Below are 25463 nucleotides of genomic sequence, written 5' to 3' on the forward strand. Positions count from 1 at the left end.
GCCTTTAATCCCAAAACAAAGGAGACAAAAACAGGCAGATCTCTGAGGTAGGCTAAGTCAGGGCAGGAACACCTGCTGTTTTTCTTCTTGCAGAGACAGTCTAGGATTCAAAAAATCAAACTTTTCCTTAAGGTTTCATTGTAAATTCTTTTTCTTCATAATTAATTTTATCTCTTTACTGATCTGAAAGTTGAATTCACATCAATTTTAGGCTTGTGTAAGGAAAGCTCCCCAAAGGCTAATTAATCTCCTCAAAAAGTGGAACTTCTACAGGAGACTTGGTGCCAAAGGGCATTTTGGTTTATGAGATAAATCTGTTGGTCAATGTAAGGCCCCAAAATTAGGCTGGGAGACAAACATAAACTGCATGCGACTCCTGTCAAAAAAATTGTTTTAAATGCTGACTAAATTAAGGTGTCACATTGCTCTGGCAGCAGGTCTATCCTTTCAGAAATAAATCATTTTCATGGGGGACTAATATAGGTCATACCTGATACAAAAAAGACACAAGGGACTTACAGGTGGCAAAATACAGAATAGCCTATTTAAGTCTAAAAACTCAAAAATTACAATTCATATATTTAAAAAGGCAAAACTGACAATTCCATATTAAAGAAAAAAAGGACAAGCAAAGGAGAGCCACAACAAATGTAAAAACCCAGGTACAAGATGCCTAGGGTATGCTTAATCTCTAAAGGTAAAAGGGAGTTTATATAAAGTTTGGTTATAAAAGCATAACTGCCCATTCATATAGAAAATGGGGCAGGGCAAAGACAGCCACAACAAATGTAAAAATCCAGGTATAAGATGCCTAGGGTATGCTTAAACTCTAAAGATAAAAGGGAGTTTATATAAAGTTTGGCTGTAAAGGCATAACTGCCCATTCCTTATAGAGAAGGGGATAGGACGAAAATAGCTTCAACAAAAATAAAAACCCAAGCCTAAACTTCTTCTCTTTTTTTTTTTTTTTGCTATTTATCTTTAAAATTATTATCAGCTTATAGTAAACTTTCAAGTTGATGTCACATTGCAGATTACATATCACTTTTTCATTCATTTATCATAAAATTAAATTGACATTACATTTTCCTTTTTAATAATCGTTTATGTTTGAGAAAATAAATAATTACAAGTCAGGAAAATAGAACAGAATAAAGAGCTGACAGAAAATAGAACAGAATAAAGAGCATATGGATACACATATATATTAAAGGTTTAAACTCAGAAATAAGACCTTGAAGCGTATTTTAAACTCAACCTATTTCTAAATTATCATAACTTAAAGGAAGACAATTTGCATATTATTATTGTAAATTACTACCTCTTCATTTTCTTTAATTCGCCTCAGAAATATTCCAGAATTCTAGTGGCATTTAACCACAACACAAAGAAATTATAGGACATGTATAAAATGTGTTATATAACATGGGTTACAAGCTTCAGCATATGAAAAAATAAATAAATTCTGGAGGCTGGAGAGACCCCTCAGAGCCTTGAGAAAAATAATGCACAAACGAAATAATTCCAAAATAAAATGTTCAATGAATATCAATGTCATAATACGAATAAAGAAAGATAGATTTAGGTGTTGTCAAATTCAGTTGTGAGGTACTAAGGCTGGAGACATGGCTGTACAGTAAAGAGTACTGGCTGTTCTTCAGAGCCAGAGCTCAAGTCCCAAGCAAATGTACTGGACATGATACATCCATCTGACACTCAGCACCCATAGAGCCAATACTCATTTGCATCTTTGTGGGAACCTCTATATGTGTTCACATACATATACACAGAAAAAAAGTAAATAAATAAATTGAGAGCAAACATTTAAGACTACTGGTTTCTGTTCCAGAGAACATGGATTAGATTTCCAGCACCCAAACCATAGCTCATAACTATTTGTAACAGTCCTAGAGGATTTGTCACCCATTCCAGACTCTATGAGCATTACACAGACATGGAGAATAGACACACAAGCAGACCATACAATACATATAAAATAAAAGTAAATAATATCTCAATATATATTTATATTAAAAAGTGATACACTCTCAAATCTGAACAAATGGCTATATCATCCACTTTCCAAATACAGTGAGCATGTACTGTTCCTTTTAAAATCGTGGGTTTTTTTGTGTGGTATGGTAAGTGTGTGTGTGTGTGTGTGTGCATGTGTGTGTGTGTGTGTGTTCTTTTATCTGTGCATATGTGCACCCTCAGACCAGTAGGGGGCATTAGATGATATCTTGTAGCTTGAGGTCCAGGCTTATGAGCCTCTTAGTATGGCTTCTGATACCAACCTCTTACACATCCCTTCAGTTTTAGAATTTACATGTTTTAAGATTATATATATATATATATATATATATATATATATATATACATATATATTACTTTGTATGCTTGAGTGCATTAATGTATGTATAATGTCACAAATATGTTCCCGGTAGGAACAAAATATGTCATACATTTTCTTAAAAGCCTAAACTTCTTAACAGGCACAACATGTGTATGGTATGCGTTAACTCTAAATTAAAAAGGAATTTATATAAAATTTATTTAAAACATTTGCTTTTTCTATTGCTCAGGGTAACCAGCTTATCTCTTTCAATAGGAGGACTTCTCTTGGGATACAGGTAGTGGCTTGGCCTCAAACAAGAGGTGTGCAGGAGCCCAGAGGAAGATTTTTAGGTCTATGCAACTTTGGTTTAATTTTAACATGATAATGGTTGTATGATCAAAAATAATGGAAACTTATATTGCTGAACACACTACACGAAAATAGCTCTGATTCACTAAGACAGGGATATCTATGAATAGCCAATAATTATTTTTGGCTACAGAATCCCTATGCCATGTGCGTGTCATCTTTTCATATGGCATGAATGAAGATTTACAGATATCTTTCTTCTGCTCATAAAAAAGCAGACAGCCATCCTTAACTGATCTGTGCATTCTACACACCTCATACAATTATAATTTGAGGAGAGCATCATGCTTTGGAGAAATTTTATATATTCAGAATGAAAGAACCGAACACCTGTGATGCTTCCTCAAACCTGACAGGATTCATCCTTTCAGCAAGCTGAGACACTGAAACATCTGTTCCAGCACTCTGCTTGTTCTAGCATCAACTGCTTCAGTTGGTGCTCATCATCTAAGCCTGCTCCTAGGAGAGCTTTAAAGAAAGCCACTACTCTCAATTGATCCAGAATTTCCAAAAAGTACTTCTATTAAGCCTGGCATTTTTCAGCATTGAAAGACTGCACTGCAAATGTTAATCCTTGTTTAATGAACCATTCTTCCCAATTTCATCTGTGCCACCAAACAGGATTTCTTCATATCTCAAAAATCCACAAGAAGAAACTGAGAATAATGCCCATTTACCTTAAAGGGGAACCTAGGTTTTTTGCTTGTTTTCTTGGGTTATGAATGTTTATTTTCATTGGGAGATGGTTATAAATTATTAATGTCTTTTTCTTTTTTTTACATTTTTTATTGTTTATTATTATTAGTTACATTTTAACTCTGTATCCCACCAGTATCCCTCTCCCTTATTTCCTCCCAATCCCACCCTCACTCCCTCAGCTTCTCCCTGCCCCTTTTCAAGTCCACAAACTGGGGAGGACCTCCTCCCCTTTCATCTGAACCTGTTTTATCAGGTATCTTCAGGGCTGGCTTCGAAATCCTCCTCTGTGGCCTAGCAGAACTGCTCCTCCCTTGGGAGGTGGGGAGGTAAAAGAGCCTGCCATTGAGTTTCTGTCAGAGATAGTCCCTGTTCCCCTTCCTATGGGAAACCAATTGGTTATTGAGCTACCATGAGCTTTGTCCGAGTAAAGGTTCTAGGCTATATCCATACATGGTCCTTGGTTGGAGAAAAAGTTTCAGAAAAAAACCCTGTGCCCAGATATATTTGGTCCTTGTGGGGCTCCTATCCTTTCCCTGTCATAATAACTCCCCTTCTGCCGAAGGTTTGGTTATGAGTCTTAGTATCTGTTTTGAAACACTGCTTGGTAGGATCTTTCAGATGCTTTCTGCGGTAGACTCCTGTCATACATCCTATGCACATCTCATTTGTCTTTCTAAGTTAGGATTGATCATCTTACCTCTTGTCTGTTTCCTTGTTTATCTCCTTTAGGTGTATAGACTTCATTATGTTTATCATATCTTATATAGGTCTATATAAGCAAGTATATGCCATGTTTGTCTTTCTCCTTCTAGGATACTTCATTCAGAATGATCTTTTCTAGATCCCACCATTTGCCTGCAAATTTCATGATTTCCTCATTTTTGATTGCTGAGTAATATTCCAGTGTGTAAAAATACCACACTTTCTGTATCCATTACTCTGTTGATGGACATCTGGGTTGTTTCCAGGTTCTGGCTATTATGAATAAAGCTACTACAAACATGGTTGAGCAAGTGTTCATGTTGTGTACCTGAGCAAATTTTGGGTATATACCTAGCAGTTGTATAGCTAGGTCTTGAGGAAGTGTTATTCCTAATTGTCTGAGTAAGTGCCAGATTGACTTCCAAAGTGGTTGTTACCAGTTTACATTCCCAAAAGCAATGGAGGAGGGTTCCCTTTTCTCCACAACCTCTCCAGCATGTGTTGTCCCTTGAGTTTTTCATCTTGGCCATTCTGATGGGTGTAAGGTAAAATATCAGGGTCATTTTGATTTGCATTTTCCTAATGGCTAATGAGGTTGAGAATTTCTTTAAGTGATTCTCTGCCATTCGATATTCCTCTATCGAGAATTCTCTGTTTAGCTCTGTTCCCCATTTTTTAATTGGATTCCTTGGTTTGTTGCTTTGCAGCTTTTTTAGTTCTTTATATATACTGGATATTAGCCTTTTGTCAAATAAAGGGTTGGTGTAGATTCTTTCCCCATCTGTAGGCAGTCGTTTTGTTTTGATGATGGTGTCCTTTGCTTTACAGAAGCTTTTCAGCTTCATGAGATACCATTTATTGATTGTTGCTCTTAGAGTCTGTGCTGTTGGTGTTCTGTTCAGGAAGCTGTCTCCTGTGCCAATGAATTCTAGGCTGTTCTCCACTTTTTTTTCTAACCAATTTAGAGTATCTGGTTTAATGTTGAGGTCTTTGATCCACTTGGACTTTAGTTTTGTGCATGGTGATAAATATGGATCTATTTTCATTTTTCTGCATGTAGACATCTAGTTGAACCAGCACCATTTGTTGAAGATGCTGTCTATTTTCCATTGAATGGATTTGGCTGCTTTGTCAAAAATCAAGTATTCATAGGTCTTTTTCAAAGAAATCGAAGTTAGACTTAGAGATTTCTTTTTTTTTCTATCTTCCTTAGATAAGGAGAATAGGGATGAAAAGGAAAAAAGGATATACAAGGATGTCTTATAGCAATAATAAGACAAAATGTAGCTTATTTAATCTACTCCTCAGCTTAGGCTTTATATTCATTTTGAAAGTTATTTTTAACTCATTGCTATAGAATTTTGTATATTGATGCAAACATAAGTATTTTTGATACATTGTATAGATTTTGGTAAATTGATACAAATTTAAGGTTTACTTCCTGTACTAAAACTATTAAAAACTGTTTAGGATATTACATAATGAAAGTTAATTGTTAGTTAATCAACTCATGGTCATGTCAGACACTTGTCTAATTTATCACAGGCATAAACATCTTATGTTTAACAAATATATTTGATTCTATAGATAGATTGTAATAAAGATAAATGAATAAGTCTTCAAAAAATCTCAGAGATATACAGAATATAGCATTTAAAATGTTTTTTATTATTATTTTAATGATTCTTTGACAATGAGACATGTCATCTCTTGGCAGCACCCAGCCTACCTCAAAGAAGATAAGCATTGAAGAATCACCATTTGGAGATGGCCTTGAATATAGCAAACCAGCTGCTATGCAACAAAGTGCCCTTGCTTCTATGATAGACAGAATTCTGCCTAAAATTTGCAAGCTTGATGCAGGCCAACTTGACTGCTAAACTGCCAAGACAGGTTAAGCATGTCCTAAATAGTTCCTCCTTCACATATATGTCTGTTAAATATACTGTGTCAGAAGGATGAAGATGATGTTTTGAATTTTTAGTTTTTGGGTGGTTGTTAAGGCAGTATACTGTCTCTGCTAATTTTCTATTTTTTTTTTTTTTGGAAACTTTTAGCGTGCACTTACTATTTACTCAATTTTATTCCTTCTCAAGTATTTGATGGGGTTGAAGACCAAATGGTGATTGTTTTAAAATGACTTTAGTTGCTTAGGAATAAAAAAACCATGTTTTAGATCTAGATAGATGTTTTTAGGTTGATAGATACGAGCTACAATAAAAATAACTTAGGTATAAAACTTTAGACTTTCATAGACAGGATTGATATTTTCTTCAAGATTGCCAAACACATTATATATATAAAATGATTCTTCTAATTGTTTTATAATTATTTTTCTGTATAAAAATGGCCCTTTTATTTAGACAGAAAAGGGTATTGTTGGAGGTTGGACTTGCTTGTATATTGTTGTCTGGATACACCTATCTTTGTTGTATAAACCAACCCAATTGACTAATTAAATGGCCTATACCTGGGTAGAGCAGAATGGGGTAGGCATGACTAAGGTTCCTGGGCTTTTGAGAACAAGAGAATCACGGAAATTAGATGGATAGGAAGAGAGGAGGAAAGAGGAAGCCATCATGAGTTTGGTGAAAAAGGAACCTTATAGGCGAGGAGGAAGAACTCTGGTGATGGTGTGGACAGAGAAAACACCAAGATGAAGAATATAAGCAAGTATTTATAAGATTATGAATGGAAGGTATTCCAGATAAAGATAGCTAAGGTGGATGGCATTGGAAGTGCAAGTGAAATATCTGCCCAGCCCAAGGTAAATAAGATAATTATGATATCTATCAGATGTCTGTGTCTTATGACTTACAATAGCAGGTTAGATAATACTGCTGTGATAATCTTAGAGCTAACAATAAATATTATTTAGCCCAACACTCATTTTTTAATTTACTACAATAACCACAGGTGAAAAGAATTTGAAAATTATGAATGTGTTAGATTAAAATGGAATAGGTCAAAAAGGAATGGGGTGATATAACATCAATCTATGTCGTTCTACTACAAATAAAATATGTATATTCATAATCAGCGGTTCTATGATGATTTGCCTCACTTATTTTGATTGGCAGAAAAAGTATGATCTGCACTACTTTCAAAATACTTATGGTTTATATGGCTATCCTCATCATGAGCTCCCCACAATCAAATTTAAAATCATCACAGACTTTTATGTAAAACCTTCAAAGGCCTACTCTGTTTACTCAGAATGCACATTCCTGTCACAGCCTACACAACTCTGGTGTTAAAGGATGTTTGCTCATTGTCTCAGATGAATCTCAAGCTATTTAACTTTTGTTCTTTTTATGTTATATAAGCAGGTTTGTTTTTTATTCCTGTTCCCAATTTGTCTTAAGATTTTTGATAGAAATATTTCCTTCAACAGGGATATGCTTCCATGATTTACTTTTTAAAGATGGCTTTTCTCATGACTCAGATTTTTTGCATTAAATATAATTCCTTACAAATTCTTTACAAGATTGTCTGCACTCTGTACACAGTTTGACTATGAGTCTCAGCATCTGCTTTGATAACCTGCTGGGTAAAGTATTTCAGATGCTCTTTGTGGTAGGTTTCTGTCCTGTTCCCTGTCTTCTCCCACTTCAGATGTCTATCCTGTTTGCCCTTCTGAATGAGGATTAACTAACTTTCTTAGGTTCCTACTCTTGTTTAGCTTCTATAGGAGTATGTATTTTAGTATGTTTATTCTATATTATGTGGCTAATATCCAATTATAAGTGAGTGTATACCATGTATTTCTTTCTGCTTCTGAATTACCTCACTCAGAATGATCTTTTACAATACCATACAGTTGCAAAGAAATTTCATGTTTCCCTTGTCTATAAATGCTGAATTGAAAGACCTAGAGGGAAACCAATTGGTTACTGAGCTACCACATTGGTTTCCCAAAGTGAGGGGAACAGGGACTATTTTTAACAGGAACTCAATGACTGGCTCTTTGGTCTCCCCACCCCCGAAGGGAGGAGCAGTCCTGTTAGGCCACAGAGGAGGGCTTTGCAGCCAGTCCTGAAGATACCTGATAAAACAGGATCAGATGAATGGGGAGGAGGTCCCCCCTATCAGTGGACTTGGAAAGGGGCACAGTGGAGATGAGGGAGGGAGGAAGGGACTGGGAGGGAATGAAGGATCGGGACATGGCTGGGATACAGAGTTAATAAAATGTAACTGATTTAAAAAAAAAAAAAAAAAGACCTAGAGGGGATAGGAGCTCCACAAAGAAACCACCTATGGCAAAAAAATCTGGGCCCAAGGTAGCTTACAGAAACTGATGAATCAACAAAGGACCATGCATGGAGAGGAACTAGACACCCTGCTCAGATGTAGCCAATTGGCAGCTCAGTCTCCATGGAGGGCCCCTAGTAAGGACAGCAGGATCAGTATCTGACATGAATTTGATTGTTTACTCTTTGATCGCCTTCCCCTAGAGAGGTGACCTTACTAGGCCACAGAGAAAGAGGGTCCAGACTATCCTGGTGAAACTTGATAGGCTAGGGTCAGATAGCGAGGGGAGAAGAACTTCCCTATCAGTGTACTAGGGGAGGGACAAGGGAGTGTAGGGAGAGAGGGGGGGATGAGGAAGAGATAAGGCAGGAGGCTTATAGCTAGGACACAAAGTGAATAAATTGTAAATCTGTTCTTTAACAAAATAAAAACAAAACCCAAATGTTTTACAAATCATACTTTGGTAAAATAGCATCTGACCACCCTCAATTGTCCCTTAATCAGTAACCATTCTCTATTTTACAAATCCAGGAGGATTTTTATTGAAGGTTAAAATAAGTATGTTCTTATCACAACATAGTATTTTTAAAGATCAGAATTTCAATTATGTTATAGTTATATTTTTCCTTTCTTTGTTTTTTGAGGGTTAATTTTACCTTCATTTCTTCAACAGCAGCCTGTAATTTGTCTGGAGTTTTAAATTCAAAATCTCTCTCTAAATATTCTTCTTCAGCTTGTGTCATCCACTCATTCATCTCAGAGAGATCTTTCTGGAGGCTTATAGTTTTGTCCAAACCTGCCTTCAAGGCTTCTTTTCTGGTGTAGACCTTGCATTAAGAACAAACAAAAAACAAGAATCAAAATAAAAAAAATAAAAAAAACAGGTAAAACAAACAAAAAACAAGAATCAAAATTAAATATATATATAACAAAAAAAAACAGGTAAGCTATAAGTATTAGCAGTGAAAGCACATTATTTTCACCACATTAGTTGTCAGTCTATAAATAACAAAAAGCTTAGAGAGTGAAGATGAAGCAAGTAAGACCAGAAGTAATGAGTTAAATAAGCCAACTTTCACTTCCTGTTCTGGGAAGGGAGAAATTAAGTGAAATTAAATGTACCTGGGTCTTCTTCTTAATATTTGTCCCAATGCATAATCTGTTTAGCCTTGACTGGTGCTGTGATTATCCCAAACCTAACTCTCACTAAAAGGACCTTGTAGGACTGATGATCATACTGGCAGAGCTGATCAGTGTATCCAGTTGAAGAAAACCCTAAAATGCCCCCCTATTATTTTAATATACGAATACTTCATGCAGATCATTACATTTAGAATGCTCTTTCATAATTAGTCTCAACCTGTTCTTGTTGGCAGAAAAAGAAAAAAAAAAAAAACAAAAACTCAAGGCAGCCAATCATCATGGACTATGACTATCATCCATGTATGCAGAGAGATTGTCATGAGTTCATTGCCAGCCTGAGCTATGTGATTTAGAAATGAGCTTTGGATTAAAGTGTAAATCCTATCTCTATAAACAAGTAAAAGAACAAATAACAAGAAAAATGCAACAAGACAAAAAACAAACACAAAGAACTAAAACTGGTGGAATTTGAATATGCTGTAAATATAAATATAAATATAAACTGGAACCATTTAGTTACAGTTGATAAAATAAATATACTGCTATGTTTTTTTCTATATGGCAGTTCTCTTTGTAAGAAGAAATTAGTTGAAAATATGTTATTGTTAATAATTTTATTGGCATATCCATAAGTGACCCATAATGACTATATAATGTTGTAGTTTTTGTATGTAATTTTAAATATTCTAGCAAAAATTTAAATGCAAAGCAGTGGAAAATTCAGGGTAGTTTATTAAAATAATGTGAGATTGGGAGGGAGTGAAGGAGGGGGCTACAACTGGGATACAAAGTAAATAAACTCTAATTAGTATAAAAAATAAAAATTTAATTAAAAAATAATATATGCATTATACAATTCACATATGCATCTATACATAGTATATTGTGTTATATAATTTGCATCACATCTATTATGTTTGTACCTATAGAGGTTGTTTTAATATGACTAATATTTAAGTGACAAATTAACATGTTTTCATGAGTAAATAGACAAAGAATAAACAGTAAAGGTGATTAGTTTAGGGGAAGTGGCAGAAAGAAGTTTCCATACCTGTTGAGAATATTTTAAAAAATTACATGCATACTTTAGACAGTATATCAATCAAATATGTTTAAATTTTTAATATTCCTGAATCTGAATTATTATTTTTCATTCTTAACAGTGAATTGGAGTATATAAAGTTTCATATATAATTTTTAATTCAGCTTGGAAACACAAATAGTTTTGAAACAATTGCAGATAATGCTTATGTGAGGGAATGAATAAATTATGACATAAATATGCCATTTACATATCTATAGTAAAAATAAAGTTACTTAATAAATACATAAACTGTTTTTGAAAATCATGTTATATAGAGTATGTAGACATATGAACTGTACGTCTGAAGATGTTTTGTTTTGTTTTCTTTTACTGGTCATTTTCTCTTTAGTGCTGGAGATTGGACATAAGGCCTTCTTTGACTGTAGAAAAAGCGTGGACCACTGAGCAACAGACCAATCTTTTTTTTAAGTCTACTTTTCAAAACCGCATCCCTTTATAAACATTTGAGATGTTTTATAATTTAGTACTGATTTACCAGAAAAACAGCACAACCTAAAACTTCTAAAAACAATGCCCTATATCAGAAAAGTTTGTTACAAAGTACCCCACAGTAATATACTTACTGTAAACTGCTTCATGCTTCTATATAAGTGTAACTCTTTAAATAGTGATTCTGTCTGTTACTAAAATTGTTTCTGTATATTAAATAATTCCTTGTTTTAGAGAAATGAATTTTCAGCATGTTTGAAATTAAGTATCTCAGAAACACAATCAATCATAATAAATATAATATAATGATTGCAGTTTTCTCTGTACATCAATATATTAACCTATCTACCAAATGCAAATAATTTTTTCACTCTTATAGATCATCAATAGCATATTTGGCAATTATCCTAATAAACACATATTTTGTACAGAAAACCCATAAAAAGCCTAAGTCAACATGTTATTAAATTTTATGTAGTAAATATGTATTCTCTTAATATTTTGAAGCAGTTGAAGAAGACTAAAAAGTACTAAAAGGAAAAATAGAAGTTAGTCAGGATTTGTCATAAAGAACAATACATGGTATGTTACACAAATCAACTAGAGGAAAGGTAACTGAAATAAGATTTATAAGGACATAATGGTACAGTCTGCTATGATAGGATAGCATGGAGAAATTATAAAATGTTTGTGTCTTTCCATATTAAAAAGTTTATATGAAAATATTTCAATATAATATGGCATTTCCTTCTAAATTTATAACATTGGCAATACTAACATGATCATTATAAGAGACACAACTCAGTGTCAGCTGATTATATTGCATTCTACTCTAATAATAGATAAATCAGAAAGTTGTCCATGTCTTCTGTTGTCGAATTTTAAAGTCAAATACTGAGAAATATTTCATCCACTTTCTTTAATTTATGACATCAGAATAAATTAACTTCATATTCTTAGATAACGTTTAAGTAAATTTAAATTTCAGCTTCTCTATTAACTTGAATTTTCATGAATATAAGTAAAATCTCCAATTTATTTCTGATAAGAAATGTTTAATCATTACATAGTCAATGAATAAGCAAAGGAAATAACTCAATAAAATATTTTTAACTGAGATATATGTTCATTTCATTTAAATAATTAAATAAATATATATAGTATGGTAATTTAAGGTATGTATGAATATAAATAAATAGAACTCATCTTTAAATTCTAAATTTACTAAATTTAAAAACAATCACTTTTTAAATTCTAAATGTTATGTTTTGAGCATGAACTGTTAGATACACACTGCTTATAAATGTTTTATTTTTCACAATTTAATGTTAAAATTAGAAAGAAATATCTGGAAAGTAGGCTGTGTAAATTTAAAAACTTGGATGTGGATGTAGTTTTTTTCCATACCATACATACAAACATACAGACATATATACATATATATATATATATATAATATGTGTGTTTATAGTATCTTTCTCTCATTAAGTCAAATAATAAAAATGTTTTCAGAGAGAAATATTTTTATTTTTCAGCAGAGTAATTAGGAACTTTTAAAATATCAATTACAAAGTATCCTTTTATACTAGAAAAAGAATAATTTCTTTGAAATACAAATGATTTACAAGTGAAATACAATACCATCATAAAATTAAAATAAAGAATATTTTAAATAATAATAACGAAGAAAGTAGACCATCAGAAAATTTACTAAATTAATGGACACAAGCCACGGTGAATTACTCATACCTGGCAGCACATTTGATCCCACTGAGTGTTAAGTTCTCTGAGTTCTTTCTCAAGTCTGGATGCAAACACTGTTTCAGCTTCACTCTTTATCTTCTGACCACCTTCATTGACACTGTTTAGACTGGGCTTGATTGTTTGTATATCACTGACTAAAAGCTAAGGAAACAACGTGTGGTTTAACATTAAATTAAAAAAAAGTATCAACATAAGTTTTCTTTTTATATATGTATCATAATACTCTACATGAATTTTGAGTATTAAAAGATGAAACAAGGAAAACAACACAATAATTACAATAGTCACAAATAATATAAACTATCTTGGTGTAACTCTAACCAAGAAAGTGAAAGACCTGTATGACAAGAACTTCAAGTCCCTGAAGAAATAAATTGAAAAAGGTATCAGAAGATAGAAATATTTCCCGTGTTCATGGATTGACAGAATAAACATAGTAACATGGCCATCATACCAAAAGCAATCTAGAGATTCAATGCAATTACCATCAAAACTCCAACACAATTTATTACAGTGCTTGACAAATCAATTCTCACCATCATATTGAAAAATAAAAGACCCAAGATAGCTAAAACAAATCTATGCAATGAAAGAATTTCTAGAGGTATAAGCACCCACAAAAACTCAACCCAAAATTTACCCTGCCCAATTTACAAGATGTGCAGGAATAAACAGAGCAGATAGAGCAGAGATTTAGGGAATACCCACCCATTTCCTGGTCCAACCAAAGACCCACCATATGGGAAAGTGCCAACCCCTGACACTATGAGTGCTATTCTGCTAAGCTTGCACAGAAGCCTGTCAGAGTTGACCTCTGAGAGGCTTTACTCAGAAGCACTTCAAAACAGATGTTGAGACTCACAGCCAATCATTGGTCAGTGCTTAGGGAGTCTTGGAGAATAGTGGGAGGAAAGAGAAAAGGACCTCTAAGTGACAGGGGTTCTACAAAACAAAACAAAACAAAACAAAACAAAACAAAACAAAACAAAACAAAAAATAGAACCAACTAACCAGGGCCCAGAGGGTTTGCTGAGACTGAAGCATCAACCAAGGACCATGCATGAACTGGACCTAGGTCCTCTACAAAGATATAGCAGATGGGAAGTTTAGGCTTCATGTGGGTTCTCTAGCAAGAGAAGTGGGGACTGCATTTGACATGGACTCACTTGCAAGCTTTTAGATTACTTTCTCTTGGTGGGATTGCCTTGACAGGCCACAGGTGAAAAGGGCAGGTTCAGTCTTGATGCAACTTGATGAGCTGGCTAGCAGGTGGGAATGAGGGCTATGAGGAAAAGGGGAAGGGGAGGGATACAGTTTGTGACTGGGAGGGGAGAAAGGAAAGGGCTACAAGGATATAAAGTGAATAAAGTAAATAAATGAGGTGAGAAAAAAGAAATGTTCAATGTCCTTAGTCATCAAGAGAATGCAAATCCAAAGGACTCTGAAATTCCATGTCAAAAAGGCTAATATCCAAAACTCAAATGTCAGTCCATGCTATCTAAGATGAGGAGCAAAGGGAACATTTCTCCATCAATAGTGGGAGTGGAAGTTTGTACAACCACTCTGGAAATCAATTGTGCAGTGTCTCAGAAAATTGTGATTATACCACAAGACCCAGCTATGCTTCTCCTAGACATATTCCCAAAATATGTTCCACCATACAACAATGAAACTTGCTCACATATGTTTATAGCATCTTTATTTATAACAATCAAAAACTGGAGACAAACTAGATGTCCTTCAACTGAAAAATGCATAATGAAAATTTGATGGACCTAGTCCCCCACCCAGATGTAACAGATGTACAGCCTGGTCCTCATGTGGGACCTCTAACTCTGTTGCTTGCCTTTGAATCCCTTTCCCTTAAATGGTACACCTTGTCTAGAAGAAGATGTGCCCAATCATATTTGATACGCTGAAGTGGATTGATACACATGCAAGGTTTCATTTTCTCTGAGAAGAAAGGGAGGAGGACATAGGAGGAAGAAATGGGAGGTGCAAGGGAGGGACTGGGAACAGAGAATGGAGGGTAAGTTCTGATAAGGGTATAAAGTTAATTAATGAAAATAAAGAAAATACAAAACAGTATGACTAATAACCTTTATTAAGAAGTGATAAAGACCCAGAGGCTATTTAAGCTGTGGGCTGGCTTTCCCCGGGGTCCGAGGATTGTTCAATGTTCCTGAATAAACTGCATTGAAAAAAAAAAAAAAAAGAAGTGATAAAGAACTGAAACTTTATAAATTAAATTGAATTTTATGTTAAGATTTATAAATTTTAGCCAAGTATAAGACAGCATTTCCACTAGTGATATTTTGAAAAAGGAAACTTTTTCTGAAGGATGTTTAGCAATACTCATGATGTTAAGACACCCAAAAATATGTTTAAATATTGTGAACTGTCTCATTAGCAAATTACTAAACTAGCTAAATGTTGTCATATGAAAGACATCATTTGAAAAGCATCAGAAAAAAATCTTACTCTGCATTGTTTCAGCTGCTTTTTCAGAATTTCAGAATCCCCCAGGGCAGGCCATTCCTCTTTCAGGAAAACGTCTACGTCAGCCATCCATTTCTTCAAGGTTTTTATATGATTCTGAAATAAAACAGCAAATGTAAGGCATTCTGGTGTACTTATTTTTTTTTAAACCAGGACACCATTACGATATGTCAAAACACAATCCAGAAAACAACTCTCATATTTGAGGGATATTTCATTTTACCTTCCTAGAAAAGAATATTTTTCCTAAGTTTGTATTTATGGTCTACAGTACAAGCATTAGTGTATGAAGTTTGCTATTGTTAAAAATAAAAAAATAAAAAAAAAACTACAACCAAATGTGGTTTTATAATGTTTCTCTCAAGAACATTAAATCATATTCCATGTAGAGAAAACTAAACTTATAAAACAATTCATGGTATTACTAGCAATGTGCCTTTAGTGTACTCAAAACAAACTACAAATGATAAACTCAATGTAGTAGTGTCTTTATAGCTTCCCTGAACTTCCACAAATTGGTTTCTGATGTTTAAAGTTTAAACAGTCCATTAAGTTGGATATTTTAATTTAAATTTTCTTTATATTTAAAGACAATCTTTATATTTATTTGTCTAACGAGTTAGAATTAATGATCAGGCAAACAATTTTATCTTTGTCATTTATAAATGGACAAGCATCTCCCACCATTTTTTTTCTTGTATTACTTTTAGCTATGTACTTCATTTCATTTGTGAACTTTTCAAATATAAATCTTTCACTTGTTTAGTTAGAGGTAATTCAATCAAGTGTCTAATTATACTTTTTCTCTTTTCTGAAATTTCTATTGAAAATATATGCTTCACAGAATGTTTGACTTTCAATATGATTAAAATATGGCTAATAATCATCAATTTCTTTCTTCAGAGACTTGAAGTCATTTCATACAAGCCTTTCACTTGCTTACTCAGAGTTACACCAAGATTCTTTATTTATCTATCTTTTTTTCTATCTATCTATCTATCTATCTATCTATCTATCTATCTATCTATCTAACAATTTATTTATTTATTATTTTGGTGTGGCTATTGTGAAGGGTGTGGTTTCTTTAATTTTCTTCTCAGCCCTTTTGTCTTTTGTATACAGAAGGGCTACTCTTTTTTTTGAGTTAATTTTGTATCTAGTCACTTTGCTGAAATTATTTATCAGCTGTAGGAGTTTCCTGGTAGAGTTTTGGGGTCACTTTTGTGTACTATCAAATACGAATAGTGATACTTTGACTTCTCCCGTTCTGATTTGTATCCCATTGATCTCATTTAGTTGTCTTATTGTTCTAGCAAGGATGTCAAGTACTATTTCAGAGATACGGAGAGAGTGGGCAGCCTGGCCTTGTCCCTGATTTCAGTGGGATTTAGTTAATTTTCTCTCTGTTTAGTTTGATGTGAGTTATAAGCTTGTTGTATATTGCATTCACAAGGAGAAAAACAAAGCCAAAAAATCTAGGTCCAGGGGTTCCTTCAGAAACTGATACATCAACCAAGGACCAGGCATGAAGAGAACCTAGACCCTCCTGTTCAGATACAGCCCATAGGCAATTCTGTCTCCAAGGTGATCAGGGATAGTCTCTAACAGGAACTCTGTTGCTTGTTTTTTGATCACTTTCTCCGGGTAGGGTAGGGTGGGAAAAGGAGAGGAGGACTCCCCTTTTTCAGTGAGCTAGAGGAGAGGAATCGGGGGAAAGAGGGAAAGAAGCGGGATATCGAGGAGATGAGGGAGGGTCCTACAAGCAGGATACTAGGTGAAAAAATTGTAAACAGTAATAAAATATTTTTAATTGTAAAAAATATAGTTAATAGCTATAGTTTTACTACTACTACTACTACTACTACTACTATTTGAAAAATTTAATAATCTCAACATTATTTCACTACAGGTCTCTTTCAAAGCTAATTTTGCTACTCCATGTCTCTATAACCTCATTCAGGTCTTATCACGGACTTCTTATTGAAGAAACTATCTCTGCCTACGTTCACTTACTCTCCTCAAGTCCTTTCTCTAAATTTATGCCAGTGATCTCTTTCTTTTTCATTATAGTGTTTAGAAGATGTAAATATAACTGTACTTTCCCTTAAAAAATTTAGTAACAGATCTTTGCAATTGTGCTGTATTTAATCCTATTTCATAAATGAAATGGTTCATGCAAAAGTATAGTATAGTACCACAGTTTTGAACTACATATTTTGCTCTCAAACATACATATTACTAAATGTTAAAATGTTGAACATATTTCATTGAACTGAGCATCTTCTCCATTTTTCAATGATCTCAGTTTCGCCTTCTTTAATACCAAGTTCTACTAATTCAAAGTATAGTTGAGATAACCTTTAAAATAAGTGTTTCTTTAGCTCTTTTCCTTGTTAATATAATTTTTCTTACATATTTAATACATTCACAAATATCTCCAATCTAATACATCCAACATGACAGGAGGACATTGCAGATATAAAAAAATTAAATATGTGAACATTATACTTTATCTTCTGGCAGATCGTAATGTACATAATATAATTCTACAGTGCTTGTTTTATTAAGAAGAAGGTTTAAAAAGGCAGAAGATGGTACAGTGAAAGGAAGCAGGATAAATAGACAAAAACAGATTCAGAGCCAGACTAGATACACTGATACCAGAAGATTCTGAGATGATAGAAGATGAGTTCATGAATAAAAGGTTACTTCAAGAAGTGAAAAACAGGTTTCAGATGGTAGCAACCAGCGCACACAGCATCTGAGGGACACACGATTAGAAAATCCTAAATTGGTGAGTGGAAGGGAGGCTGAAGCTAGAACATCCACATTGTGGCTTTGTGGGCAAGAAGGGAAAACGCAGGTCCTGGGACAGTTTGGATCAGGGTCACCTGTGGACATCTCCAGGGACTGTGAGTGGATAGTATTCAACCCCCTGTACTTCCCCTTTTTCCAAGCATGGGTATCCCTGCTAAGAAAGGCAGCCGGCATTAGCCTCTGCCTCAAGCACTGAGACTTGAGATAGCCCCAAACACATGTCTCCACATCCAGTGACTGAAATGGAACAGTAGGGCCTTGGGGCTGGGGATTGGGAGGACTGTAGCTGAGGCTAGGTGGCAGATAGTCCAAGTAAAAACCTCCATCTACTTAGTGACTGAAACAGCACAGGCTGGCTACCCAGAGCTGCCACTGGGGCAGGACAATGGCTAGTACAAGCAGGATCCTCCCACAAACTCTGTGACCCAGGCTACAGAGGCATACCTACTCTGCAGCCAAACGGTGGACATCACTGAGCTGATGGTTCTCCTGCATTCTCATTTGCCCCTGCAGGCCTAAATCTGAGAATAGAGAACAGAAGGATCCCCTGTGCTTTCCATTTCATCCTGTAAGCAAGTGAATGTGCCTTTAAAGAAGTGCTTGTGTAGCCCAAGAACCAGGGTCCCCTCTACACTAGCAGCCAGTCATGTGATCCCTCTCACCCAAACACAACTTGAGCAACAAAGACATTCTTGGGACAGTGTTCCCAACACTGAAGCCCCTGCTCTGTGGGTCTCCCAGTGGAGTCCAGGCAAACAATACCAGGATCTCAGACAGATCTGAATACCAGGAGGACAGTACTACAGGCTTGTAGGCAACTGAGGTAGTCAGGGCACCAATGCATGAACATTTTGTCCATGAATAGCACCAGCACACACACCTTTCTCACTCCTCACAATCCTCAGTACTTAAGCATCACTCTTTAGGCATCTACAAACCCTAGCACACTCTCCTCCAAGGTAAACTGTCATGCATACACCAGCGCAAGCAGATATGCTCCTGTGACCTTCCTCACTTAGCTACAGCTGAAACAACAAAAACCACTCTCAAACCAGTTTTTGAAGATACCAGAGACTGACCCAGTCTGAAGTACAAACTCTAGGAACAAACAGCGAGGTTACAGATAAGCAGATGGCTAGAGGTCTGCATAAGAACACATCCAACAAAAATCAGGACATCATGCCTTCACCAGCAAACCCCCAAAATTAATGTATATTCTAATCCATGGGATACACAGGAAAATTATTTTAAAACTATACTTATCCAGTTATTAGATGCACATAAAGATGAAACGAACAAAGCACTCAAAGAATCATAGGTGACAAACAAATAGAGGCACAAGTAGAGGCACAATTAGCAGCATATAGAGAAGAAATGAATAACAACAAAAAAAAGAGGCAATCATGGAAAGACAGAAATCCATATTCAAACAGATGAAGGGAATGAAGCAAGACATGAAAACAGAATTAGAATCAATAAAAAAAAAAAAAAAAACACAAACAGAGAAAACCCTTGAGCTGTGGAACTTAGAGAAAAGATGAGGAACCACAAAGTTAAGCATCACAAACAGAAAACAAGAGATGGAAGGGAGAATCTCAGACACTGAAGATATAATTGCAGAAATGGATACATTTCTCAAAGAAAAAAAAATGGAAAAGTTCAAAACACAAAACATCCAAGAAATCATGGTTGTCATGAAAAGACAAAATCTAGGAATAATAGGAATAGATGAAAAAGAAGATTTCAGGCTCCAAAGTCCAGAAAATATTTTCAAGAAAATCATAGAACATAAATATACAAGAGGCCTACAGAACACCAAATAGACTAGACCAGAAGAGAAACGCCTCATGTCACACCAGGTCAAAACACTAAATCTACAAAACAAAGAAAAATATTAAAAGCAACAAGGAAAAAAGGCCAAGTAACACATAAAGGTAGATACATCAAAATCACACCAGACTTCTCAACAGAAACTATGATATCCAAAAGTGCCTGGGCAGAGGTCATGCAGACTTTAAGAGACCACAGATGCCAACCCAGACTACTACACCCAACAAAGTTTTCAATCAACCTAAATGGAGAAAGCAAAATATTCCATGAGAAAACTAAAATTAAACAATGTCTACACAGCAACCTAGCCTTACAAAAGATACTACAAAGAAAACTACAATCCAATGAAAACAACTACACGAAAGAAAACAGAACATACAGATAACTTCACAACAAAAAAATTAAAAGCAAACAGCAATGAAACACAGTAACACCACCAACTCCATAATAGAATAAGTTAACATTCATTGGACACTATTATCTATAAACATTAATGGACTCAAATCTCCAAAAACAACAACAACAACAACAACAAAAAATGCAGACTAATAAAACTGGTTGTGGAAACAAGATCCAACATCCTGCTACATTCAAGAAACAAACATCTGCAACAAAAACAAACACTACCTCAGAGTAAAGGGCTGGAACAATATTTTTCAAGCAAACAGACCTGGAAAACAAGCTGGGGTAGCTATCCTAATATCTAATAAAATAGGCTTTCTACCAAAATTAATCAAAAAAGATGATGAGGGGCATTTCATTCTCATTAAAGGAAAAATTCACTAGGAGGACATCACAATCCTGAACATCTATGCCCCAAATACAAAAGCACCCACATTTGTAAATGAAACATTATTGAAGCTCAAGTCACACATCAACCCCAAAACCTTAATAGTGAGAGAATTCAACATTCTACTCTCACCAAGGGACAGATCATCTAGACAGAAGCCAAATAGAGAAATAATGGCACTTACAGAGGCCCTAAATCAATTGGACCTAATAGATGTCAACAGAAAATTTCACCCAAATTCAAAAGATTACATCTGCTTTTCAGCACCACATGGAACCTTCTCCAAAACAGACCACATAGTTGGCCACAAAGCAAGCTTCAAAAGATAGAAGATTGAAATAATCCCTTGTATTCTATCTGACCACCGTGGACTAAAGCTGGATCTCAACAATAACAGAAATAGCAAAAAGTCAACACACACATTGAAACTGAAAAATCTATTCTCGATGGCACCTGGGTTAAGGAAGAAATAAAGAAAGAAATTAAAGACTTCCTAAAATTCAATGAAAGAGAAAGTATAACACACTCAAACTTATGGGATACACTGAAAGCAATGCTAAGAAGAAAATTCAAAGCACTAAGAGCCTTCAAAAAGACATTTAAAACATCTCATACAAGCAACTTAATGGCTCACCTGAAAGGCTAGAAAAGTAAATAAGCAGACACATCCAAGAGGAGTAGTTAGCAGGAAATAATCAACCTCAGGGCTGAAATCAATCAATTAGAAACAAATAGAACTATTCAAAGGATCAATTAAACCAAGAGCTGGTTTTTTGAGAAAATCAACAGTATAGACAAACCCTTAGCCAAACTAACTAAAAGACAAAGAGAAACTATCCAAATCAGCAAAACCAAAAAGAAAAGGTGGACATAACAGCAGACACTGAGGAAATCCAAACAATCATTAGGTCTTACTCGGAAAGCCTCTACGCCACAAAATTTGAAAATCTGCAGGAAATGGACAATTTTCTTGATAGATTCCATTTACCAAAATTAAATCAAGATCAATTAAACAGATTGAATGGTTCTATATCTCCCAAGAAAATAGAAGCAATATTCAAAATCTCCCTTCCCAAAACCTCAGGGCCAAATGCTTTCAGCACAGAATTCTACCTGACCTTCAAAGGAGAGTTAACTCCAATTCTCTCCAAGCTGTCCAAAATAATAAAACAGAAGGAACATTACCAAACTCATTCTATGAAGCCATAGTCACCTTGATATCTAAACCACACAAAGACTCAACAAAAAAAGAGAACTTCAGACCTGACTCTCTTATGAACATTGATGCAATAATACTCAATAAAATACTTGCAATCGAAATCCAAGAACACATAAAAGATATCATCGAACATGACCAAGTAGGTTTACCCCAGGCATGCAGGGGTGGTTCAGTGTATGGAAATGCATCAATGTAATACTCCATATAAACAACCTGAATGAGAAAAACTGCATGACCATCTCATTAGATCCTGAAATATCATTTGAAAAAAATACAACAGCCATTCACATTAAAGTCTTGGAGATCAGGAATACAAGGCCCATACCTAAGCATAGTAAAGACAATATACAGCAAGCCTATAGCCAACATCAAACTAAAGATAGAGAAAATTAAATAAATCCCACTGAAATCAGGGACAGGGCAAGGTTGCCCAATCTATCTATATTACAGTACTTGAAGTCTTAGCTAGAGAAATAAGACAACTAAAGGAGATCAAGGGGATACAAATTTAAAAGGAAGAATCCAAAGTATCACTATGTACAGATGATATGATAGTATACATGAGTAACACTAAAAAAAATCAACCAGAGATCTCCTTCAGCTGATAAACATCTTCAGCAAAGTGATTAGATACAAAATTAACTAAAAAAAAAAAAAAAAATCACCTTACCAGGCCACAGAAGATGACAATGCAGCCACTTCTGATGAGAACTGATAGACTAAGATCAGAAAGGAGAGGAGGACCTCCCCTACAGTGGACTTGGGGAGGGGCATGGGGGAAGAAGAGGGAGGGAGGGTGAGATCGGGAGGGGAGGAGGGAGGGGCTTATGGGGTGATACAAAGTGAATAAAGTGTAATTAATAAAAGTTAAAAAAATCTTTAGTCCTCCTGTATACCAAAGACAAAAGGGCCAAGAAAGAAATTATGGAAATAACGTCCTTTACAATAGCCACTAATAACATAAAGTACCTTGGTGTGACTACAACCAAGCTTGTGAAAAATGTGTTAAAGAAAACAAAACAAAACCTCAAGTCTCTGATGGAAACATCTCCTATGCTCATAGATTGGTACGATTAACATAGTGAAAAGGTCTTTCTGACAAAAGCAATCTATAGATCCAATAAAATTCCCATCAAAATACCAACACAGTTCTTTACAAAACTTCAAAGAAAAATCCTTAACTTCATATGGAAAAACAAAAAAACCCAGAATTGCGAAAATGATCCTGTACAACAACAGATCATATAGAAGCATATCCATCCCTGATCTCAAGCGGTACTATAGAGCAAAAGTAATAAAAACTGCATGGTACTGGCATAGAAAGAGAATGGTGGATCAATGGAATTGAATAGAAGACCCATAAATAAACCCACACACTTATTGATACTTGATTTTTTACAAGAAAGCCAAAACCATACAATGGAGAAAATGACAACATCTTCAACAAGTGGTGTTGGTCTGTCTGTATGTCTACATGTAGAAAAATGCAAATTCTTCCATATTCATCACCCAGCACACAACTAAAGTCCAAGACAATCAAATACCTCAATATAAAACAAACACAATAAATTGGTTAGAAAAAAAAAAAAAACTGCTGAAGAGCCTACTCATTGGCACATGAGACAACTTCCTGAACAGAAAAAACTACAGCACAGGCTCTAAGATCAACAATCAATAAATGGGACCAAATAAAACTGAAAAGCTTCTGTAAAGCAAAGGACAATGTCCTTAGAACAAAACAACAGCCTACAGACTGGAAAGGATCTTCACCGACCTCATATCTGACAGAGAGCTAAAATCCAAAATATATAAAGAACTCAAGAAGTTAAAAAGCAACAAATCAAGTAATCTGATTAAAAAATGTGGTACAGAGCTAAACAGAGAAATCTCAGTTGAGGAATACCAAATTGCAGAGAAATACTAAAAGAGATGCTCAAAGTCCTTAGTCATCAGGTAAATACAAATCAAAACGACACTGAGATTTCACCTTACACCTACCAAAATGGCTAAGATCAAAAACTGAAGTGACAATACATGTTGGAGAGGATGTGGAGAAAGGGGAACCCTCCTCCATCGCTGCACTGGAAATGTACAATGCTACAACGTGTGAATGTAAAATTGTAAAATACTTTGGAAATCACTGTGTTGCTTTCTCAGACAATGAGTAATGGTGCTTCCTCAAGATTCAGCTTTACCACTCCTAGGCATATATTAAAAAATGCTCAAGTATACAACAAGGACATTTGCTCAGCCATATTCATAACAGCTTTATTTGTAATAGCCAGAAGACAGTAACAACCCAGATGCCCTTCTGTTGTGGAATGGATATAGCAATTGTGGTACATTTACACATCTGAACACTACTCAGCAATTAAAAACAAGGAAATCATGAAAATCTGAGGCCAATAGTAGAATCTAGAATAGATCACCCTGAGTGAAGTATCCCAAAAGCAGAAAGGCACACATGGTTAAATACTCACCTATAAGTGGATATTAGTCATATAAGACAGGATAAACCTGCTAAAATCTGTACACCTAAATAAGCTAAGCAAGGAGATTTTGGTAAGATGATAAATCCTGATACAATCCAGGCAGTCCTGGTAAGATTTTTTTTTTATTTTATTTATTTTTTTTATTTTTATCAGTTACATTTTATTAACTCTGTATCCCAGCCGTGTCCCGATCCCTCATTCCCTCCCAGTCCCTCCCTCCCTCCCTCCCTCATCTCCACCGTGCCCCTTTCCAAGTCCACTGATGGGGGGGACCTCCTCCCCATTCATCTGATCCTGTTTTATCAGGTATCTTCAGGACTGGCTGCAAAGCCCTCCTCTGTGGCCTAACAGGACTGCTCCTCCCTTCGGGGGTGGGGAGACCAAAGAGCCAGTCGATGGTCAGAGGGAATGGGAAGATGACCTCCCCTATCAGTGGACTTGGGTAGGGGTATTGGAGGTGGAAGGGTGGTGTTGAGATGTAATGAGGGAGGTGGCTACAGTGGTATACAAAGTGAATAAACTGTAATTTATAAAAATATAAATAAATTTTTAAAGTGAAAAATAGCAAATAAACACATATTGTCTTACCACCTTCAAACAAGGGTGGGCTGCATTCATACCTATACATGTAGATCATTGATTTGACATTCAGGGTAGTATTTTAGCTGAAATATGTAAGAATGAACTAGTAGGACCATAATTTAAGTAAGGGCACTGTTCTAATGTGCTTTAATGTAATCATGTCTTGTTAGAATTTTCTAATGTATTTTATAATTGGCCAAATAAATTGGACAAAACTTGTAAGATAACAACATTAGAATAACAGACTCAAATGAAATTGTTGGATTACTACATTTAGTTCAGGTTTTTATTAGTATGGTAGAACTACTTTAATATTAAGTTAATAAAAGTAATGTAGGGAGGGCAATGTAGCAGAAATTGAAGATACACTTAAGAGTCAAAATGAAACATGATAATGAAAATATGTGCCTTCCATATATAAAATATATAATACA

The 25463-nt window shown here is 35.0% G+C and overlaps 1 protein-coding gene across 7 annotated transcripts in view; it reads right to left on the minus strand.

The window, feature by feature from the left end:
- Window positions 1-25463, minus strand: part of Dmd (dystrophin) — a 2365055-nt gene that overhangs the window by 1544720 nt on the left and 794872 nt on the right. For all 7 annotated transcript variants that reach the window (XM_060376797.1, XM_060376795.1, XM_060376794.1 and 4 more), the window contains exons 24-26: window positions 15282-15395; window positions 12786-12941; window positions 9016-9186 (exon numbers count right to left, since the gene is read on the minus strand). In XM_060376797.1, coding sequence (XP_060232780.1) covers window positions 9016-9186; window positions 12786-12941; window positions 15282-15395 — 441 coding nt within the window. The remainder of the gene's footprint in view (window positions 1-9015; window positions 9187-12785; window positions 12942-15281; window positions 15396-25463) is intronic.

The sequence above is a fragment of the Meriones unguiculatus genome, assembly GCF_030254825.1.
Source record: "Meriones unguiculatus strain TT.TT164.6M chromosome X unlocalized genomic scaffold, Bangor_MerUng_6.1 ChrX_unordered_Scaffold_31, whole genome shotgun sequence".
Classification (NCBI taxonomy): Eukaryota; Metazoa; Chordata; class Mammalia; order Rodentia; family Muridae; genus Meriones; species Meriones unguiculatus.